Consider the following 7,643-nt stretch of genomic DNA (forward strand, 5'->3'; position numbering starts at 1 on the left):
CAATCAGGATTGTGTGTCTCCCATTGTGTGTTCTCATTATTGTGACAGCTCTTCCTTCCTGACTACATCAACTTGTTTCTTCCCTGATGAACCGTGATCCACATCATGGAGGAAAACTTTGGAAGAGAACATTTGTTCTTATAGCGTCAAAGGAAGAAAACTACTGTTTTCATGATATTGAATGCCAAGCTGCCACATGTCATTGTTGTTGAATTTGTATCTATACTTTGGGGAGTTATCGTAATCGATCCCTTTTGTACCCTTATAACTTCAGTAGGGCAACTATTCTGCTATGATGGACAGGACTTCACTAAGTCAAGTGTGATTAAGGGTGGTACAACGTCCATCTCTGTGCCTTTTCAGATTATATTTACTGGTCTCCTTTTGTCCCCCCATCTTTTGGTGCATTATCAACTAAATATATTAAAGGTACGTTTTCAGTAGACTTTTTTCCTGAGTTAGGGTAAACTGTAGGCTCTTTTAGGATTTCTTCTGGGCATACATCTTCTACAACTTAACTTTTTTCAATAATAAAACATCTCAGTATTTTATTATATGACATAAAATAAATACTTTATATCATGTTGAGTTAATCAGAAAATGTCTAATTGTCTATTTTTCCATTTTTTTTGTTTTGCCATAAGATTTTCTCTTGAGTTCATGTCAGGTCTGAATACAATGATGAAACATTTTGGAAGGAACATGAAAATAATCAGACCCCAGGTTGATGAATCGATAGCAAAGATCTCCATGGTCACCATATATTTTCCTTGGGAGCTGAGGGATGCGGGAATGTAGGACACCCAGACACTCAGGAAGGCCAGCATGCTGAAGGTGATGAACTTGGCCTCATTGAAGCTGTCTGGAAGTCTCCTGGCCAAGAAGGCCACGATGAAGCTAATAAAGGCTAAAAGACCAAGGTAGCCAAGCATAGACCAAAAAGCTAAGGGTGACCCTTCATTACACTGAATAATCAGTACTCCCGAATTACTTTCTGATTTGACTTCTAGAAAGGGAGGAGAGAATGTCAGCCACATACTACAAAGAAAGGTCTGAATTAGGATACATGAGATGACTATGAGATATGATACACGGGGTCTAGTCCAATGTCTTAGTGGACTACCAGGCCTTGTGGCCCTAAAAGCTATAACTACCATAATGGTTTTGGCCAAGATACAGGAGACACAAAGTGCAAATACAATACCAAAAGTCACTTGTCTTATAACACAAATCTTATACTGGGGATAACCAATAAAGACTAAAGAGCAGAGAAAACAGAGAGATAATGAAACTAGGAGAAGACAACTTAAGGAGTAGTTATTGGCCCGAACAATGGGGGTTGTTCTGTAGGAAATATGGAGGGCAAGAATCACCACAGGAACCAATGATGAGGAGATGCCAGTAACCATTAAGGTGATGCCCAGTGGATCTTCATGTGAAAGGAATTCTTGTTTCTTTGGGACACAGTGATCTTGAGTTGGATTTGGCCACATATCCCACGGGCATTTTGTACATTGTAACGAATCTTTTAAAAAAAGTTTAAAAACATGGTGTTAAATTAGAAGACAGTCTTAAAATATTATGTGTCCCAGAAAGAACTTAAAGGGAATATTAAGGTGCTTTAAAACACTTTTAAAGATATTTTATAAACCAACAGGTACTTTCTGATCCTGTGCTGAACGTTCCGATCAGTAACTCTGTTTTTTTGAAACACAAAATATGTAAACACTGAACCCAATCAACATCCATAGCATTTTGGATTCAATTACTGATGTCAGAAATACAGTACAACACTTTTCAACTGAGGCTATAGTTCGTGCACTCAAGAAGAAGGACCAAAATGTTGACTGGAGCCTGAACAGAGGTTAAGCACAGGATCAGATTTTTTGGATAACTGCTTTAGCAATCGTCTAAGAGAATATTTTTTGGCCAAATAGTGTTTGTGTGCTACCTGTGTGGTTGGATGTCTCTCCATGTGGACATGGGATGCATTGGAAACAGCATGAAGGTTCACCTTTTCTGGCTGCTTTCCTGAAGCCTGGTGGACAACTGGGGCTACAGACCGAAATAGGGACCTGGGAAGAATTTTGAAGGAAAATAGAATTAGAAATAATGGAGCTGCATTGCAAATGGGAGGGGTTTTTGTCCAACTGTGGGCCCGCGAGCCCGCTCCTGGTGCTTAATATCTGGCCGGTGCTCGAGAACAGATCAATGCAGGAAATTGGGCCCATGGTTTAAAAAAAAGGACCGTGCCACTGGTATCCCCATGCTGGTGCTGATCCATTCAGGTAAAAAATGCAAAGCTATGTACCTGATGGTACATTTGCTTTAAGACTAAGCTGTGCTTTCTGTGCAGCTGTATTGTATTTTTTTTTGCTTTTCACGTCTTACACAAGTGCATGGCTCACCCTGTGGTGTTCAGTTCCCCACTGTACATTGCTGGTATTAATAATAAAGATGTTCCCACTGGTTATACTGGTATCATAGCTGCCCACTTTGACTGGTTGGAGTTTTCCTTTAGGGCTCAGCTGCCAGTTCACTATATCGTAAACAGCAGGTGGATCTCCGTTCTCATCAAAAAAGAGTTGTCTACCATCAGACGTGTTCAGACGTAACTTCTTTATGTAGTGCAACAACTGTGAGGAAATGAAAGAACACTAATCATCTTCATGTAGCTGCAACATGCATTTAGGTCTTAAGCTTGCCATACGCCTTCAATAATTGTTGGTACACATGAACGTTTGGGCAAAAATACTTTGCGGCTGGGGTCCTGGAACTTCTGGCACAACAATTCACGAGTACGGGAGGTAAGTAGTTGTTGCTTATGATGTATTGCCTTGATCTTTCTTTCACTCACCCCCCCCCCCCCCCCCATCCCTTTCATGTTCTTGTCACTTGCACCTAAAAAAAATCTCTAAAATACTATTACAATTTGTTACTAATCAGCCTTCCCTTCCTCTCCAGTTCATAAATAATGCATCAGCCAGGCTGATTCGCCTGTCCAGCCGCTACACCAAAGCTTTGCCCCTTTTCCATTTACTAAACTGGCTCCCCATTCAGTACATAAATATGAAGCACCTCTGCAGAAAGTGTTCAACATTGTCAATTTCTCCCACTCAGGTCATACTAACCTGCCAAGGCCTAAAGTTCTCAATATCAGCACATGTTCCATTGCGAAATGGTCCATCTCGCATCTTGCATTTATCTAAATCATTCAGAGCTTTTGCTACTGCATGAACTGCTAGATAGACACTGTATGTTAACCGTAGACTAGAGGCATCGTTATAGTTGTTCCAGATGGTCTGAAGACTTTCTTTGCCGGAACATTCTTTTATCGTTGAGTTTAATGGAACTTCAGGGGATGTCTGATCTTGGAACTTGCAGCCAAAAACTTGTTCCCAGAAAATTTTTATCCACTGGTTTCCCACAACCATGGATGGATTGATCCTGTTGAGGAAATCTCCAAATCCCGGCATTTTTCCACTATGGAGGGCAAAACCGATTGTCCCAAGAAGAATCCTTGAATATTTGTTCACTGACAAGAAAGATGAAGTAGACCAAGCTTCACTGGCAATCAATACTTTTCCTGTGATGTTCTGCCTCAGCATCTCATCAAGTAAAAAGCATAAGTCTATTTCAGTAGAAAAGATGACCACCGCTGTGGCCGTTGAGTCTTTAACCACTCGGGCAATATGTGGAGCGGTTCGATCTTGCCGGCTAGTTACTATGGTCTCTGTGAAAGCCACACAGGCTCCAGAATTTAGTATATCCCTCTTGACCAGTTGGATGCCTTGCTGCCCGTAATCATCATCGATGGCCACTAGACCAATCCAGGTCCATCCAAAGTGTAACACCAGCTCAGAGAGACCCCGACACTGGAATGCATCACTGGGGACTGTTCTAAAGAATGATGGGAACTGGATACGGTTACTGAGGAGAGAACTTGTAGCAAAGTGACTAATCTGTAGTAAAATTAAAAGAAAAATTTAAGAATATTAGTGTTGAGCAAGTACTCCTCCTCTGGTCCCCTCCTCAGTAATAGGGAACAGACTGGTGATTGGCTGAGCAGACTGTCAGTGAGCAGAAGACCGTTTCCAGAGGGCATCACGGGGAGTACAGACAAGTATGTATGGCTACCAATTGCATTTTTTTTTTTTTTTTGCAATACAATTTTTTATATATTTTGTTCCTTGAAGCAATGTTTAACCCTTTCATGACTATGGGTCATTGATTCCTTAATGCCCAGGTCATTTTGGACATCAGCTTATGGGATCATAATGATCCTATAAACTGATTTCCCTATGTCTGCCACCTCTCCTCTGACGCCTGCTGCACGCCAGGGCCGTCTTACCCATTGGGCATGGTAGGCGGCTGCCCGGGGGCCCTTGCGTCCTAGGGGGCCCCTGCCCGCTGTCACAGCGGGCAGGGGCCCCCTAGGACACAAGGGTCGCCAGGCAGCCACCTCCCTTGCCCAATGGGTAAGATGGCCCTGCGCGCCCCCCCCCTTCCCCTTCTCTTGCGACCGCAAGCACTTTCTTGCTTGCGGTCGCAAGAGGAAATCCGGCCCCAGCTGATGCGTCAGGGGGATTCTCAGGGAGCGCACGCATCAGGAACCTCAGTGGGCGTCGCTGGGGCTTCCTGTACCGGAAGACCCGGATGTGTGCGCTCCCTGAGAATCCCCCAGGGAGCGACGCATCAGCCAAGGGCAGAAGAGGAGAGGAAGCAGCGACGGGGGAGTGCTGGTAGGTGAGTTGGGTGTTTGTTTGTTTTTATCTGCTGTGCAGGGGGGAGCCATCTGTAAGGGGGGAATACGGGGGAGCCATCTATACGGGGGGATACAGGGGGGAGCCATCTATAGGGGGGATACAGGGGGGAGCCATCTATAAGGGGGTAATACAGGGGGGAGCCATCTATAAGGAGGTAATACAGGGGGAGCCATCTATAAGGAGGTAATACAGGGGGAGCTATCTATAAGGGGCCAATACAGATGTACAGTGTGTAGAGAAATGAGGATGGTGACAGAGTGTGGAGCCTAATATGTCTGTCTGGCAGATTCTGTGGATTCGTGGCTCGGAGAAGTTCTCATAACGGCACAGGTCAAATGGAAAAGAAGATGAAAAGGGAAGAACTCCGGTCAGAGAAGACGTCCCATGTGAGTCACTTGATGTATCTGCATTGTAATGTATATGGTGTACAGAACCTGTGTAGAGCTGGGTACCTCTATCTGACTGGATGAGGTGATAGTGATCTGTGTACAGTGGATTAGTCAGTAGCAGCGGTGGTGTTAGTCAGTATGCGGTGGTAATATTAGTTGCTTATTATCTGGCATGTATATAGAGAAGGGCAAAACAACATGTCTCATATAGACAGAGGAGCAACAACATGACTATTATATTATATATGAACCATGTTGTTTCCCTGTATTCTGTATACATGGAAACAACATGGTTCTCATATATAATATAATAGTCATGTTGTTGCCCCTCTGTATATATGAGAGATGTTGTTTTGCCCTTCTCTCTATATGTATATAAGCCATGTTGTTTCCCTGTATATTGTATTATACAGTATACATACAGGGAGACAACATGGTTTTCATATATAATAGTCATGTTGTTGCCCCTCTGTATATATGAGACATGTTGCACTGGTGTGACAATAAACCCTGCAGATTGCTGTTGGAAGTGCTGTCTCCATTGCGTTTTTTGGATACTTTGAAGCCAACCTGGTCTGGTTTGGTGCGGCACGCACGGTTATTTTTTGTTTTTGCGCTGCTGAGAGACTGTGTTGTGAATTAAAGTTTATGTTAACAATAATTTGTATTTTTTATTGTACGTAATTGTACTGGCTAGGGGCGGGGTTGCAAAGATGGGGGGGGTTTGATGGCGGCGGCCGAGGGGGGTGGGGCCCAATTCGCACCTCTTCCCAAGGGCCCATAATGCTGTTAAGACGGCCCTGCTGCACGCCCTTAACTCCCTCCCCCGCAGGCTTCTGGTTTCCAAGGCTATCATCAAGGCTCTGCGATCACTTTGCAGAGCCCTGATGGACACTGGACAGTGAATTCTCCCTCTGTACAGGGAAAGTTCTCTGTCTGGAGCCCTATAGATGCTGTGGTCGTGCTGACCGTAGTATCTATAGGGTTAATTCTCAGCACTGGAGCGCGGCTTCGGTGCTTAGAGTTGCAGTGGGTCCCCGGCTATCACTAAGAGCCGGGACCTGCCGAGGATGACACAGGCGCAGCTTCTGCGCCTGTGTTAACCTTGATTGTAAATTAACGCCGCTGCAGCCTCAGTCATAGGCTGCAGCGACGGTAATTTACTGTGCAGCAGCAGGAGGGGGGTTAAACAAACTATACAAACATTTGAGCAAAAACAAAGTAATAGTTCTCTGCACGATAGATTAAAACTCTGGCAGGATGCTGACAATAGCAGACATACCATTGATCACACTTCAGGGGTCCCAATCAGATCAAGCATTTAATTGGCACAGTTGAAGGGGTTTTTGATGGTTGCAGTGCGATTGCTGTGGCTTAACATTAACAGTGGAGACCTGATAGCAGCAGGTCTTTATTCTCTATGAAGCGGGCTCAGATCCTGAGCTTGCTTCATAGAACCTCTGGACCTTCTGGCATACCGGTATGTACTGGTACTCAACGTAAAAGAGGAAATACTGAAGGACACATAGTAAGATGGTTGCTTGAAAAACTTACTTGTGGATACCTGTATAGCCCCAGTATATGAGCCAGTGAAATGGAGAATGTAGATGAAGAATGGCCGATTACTGCAGCCAATCGGGTGTCCTGGTTACATCGGTAGTTGGGCAGAGTTTGTCCATGTCCACTTATCATCTGTAGAGTTCCTGACATTGCTGTCTGGAGGGCAAGAGGACTATGACAAGAGTCATACAGATGGAATCCTAAGGTGATGTTTGGCAAATCGGGGGATTTATTAATTTCCTCCATGGCAAAATGCACTGCTTGGGCGCTCTGGTAAGTATCTAACATGAGGCTGAGGATAAGATAAACAAGTTATTGTTTCTTAAATATACCAGCTTACATTTCCAGCTACTCTCTATGACCTTTCTGTTACCTGCCTCACACTGTCAGTATAAGGCTATGTTCACACAACGTATGTTTTCTTAAAAGTACGTCCGTTTATTACATATGGCCGACGTTTGCCTGATCTGAAAAAAAGAAACAAGCCTTACGTTTTACAGGTGGCAGGACTGGGCCGCTCCTTGTAAGTGATGTATGAGTAAATCTCGTCCATGTTAACATCCATCACGGCTCCAATTATTATCTTCCCATCCATGGACATTCCTGGTGTGATATCACTGTCGGTCAGTCTGCAACCAGATTCAATGCAGTCACAGAAGTTTAAGATACAGAGCAAGAACCGAAGCTGCATTGTGTGTAAAACGTAAGGTATCAGGTATGGAAATGGATGCAGATATTTCATATTAATCAGTATTAAACCAGAACCCTACAATACAATAATAAAAATTCATTAACACTGATTAACAAAAAAATAATGATAATAATGCACCTTGATAGAAATATTAGAAAAGTTGTCCTGCCTTGTCTGAAGTAGATTATAGTTTATAGATTATTGAAGTAGTATAGTCCTCCCCACTGTCCTATAAAA

The 7,643-nt window shown here is 43.6% G+C and overlaps 1 protein-coding gene across 1 annotated transcript; it reads right to left on the minus strand.

Annotated features, from left to right (window-relative positions):
* Positions 1 to 593: 593 nt before the first annotated feature.
* LOC138784719 (vomeronasal type-2 receptor 26-like) lies at positions 594 to 1,493 on the minus strand. The gene has a single exon (XM_069960384.1). It carries the CDS (start codon positions 1,491 to 1,493, stop codon positions 594 to 596), a length of 900 nt encoding a protein of 299 aa, XP_069816485.1.
* Positions 1,494 to 7,643: the final 6,150 nt, after the last annotated feature.

Source organism: Dendropsophus ebraccatus, chromosome 1 (genome assembly GCF_027789765.1).
Source record: "Dendropsophus ebraccatus isolate aDenEbr1 chromosome 1, aDenEbr1.pat, whole genome shotgun sequence".
Taxonomy (NCBI): domain Eukaryota; kingdom Metazoa; phylum Chordata; class Amphibia; order Anura; family Hylidae; genus Dendropsophus; species Dendropsophus ebraccatus.

Excerpts from the sequence above, each read along its gene's own strand:
- LOC138784719 (XM_069960384.1), bottom strand. The coding sequence starts at position 1,493 with ATGTGGCCAAATCCAACTCAAGATCACTGTGTCCCAAAGAAACAAGAA.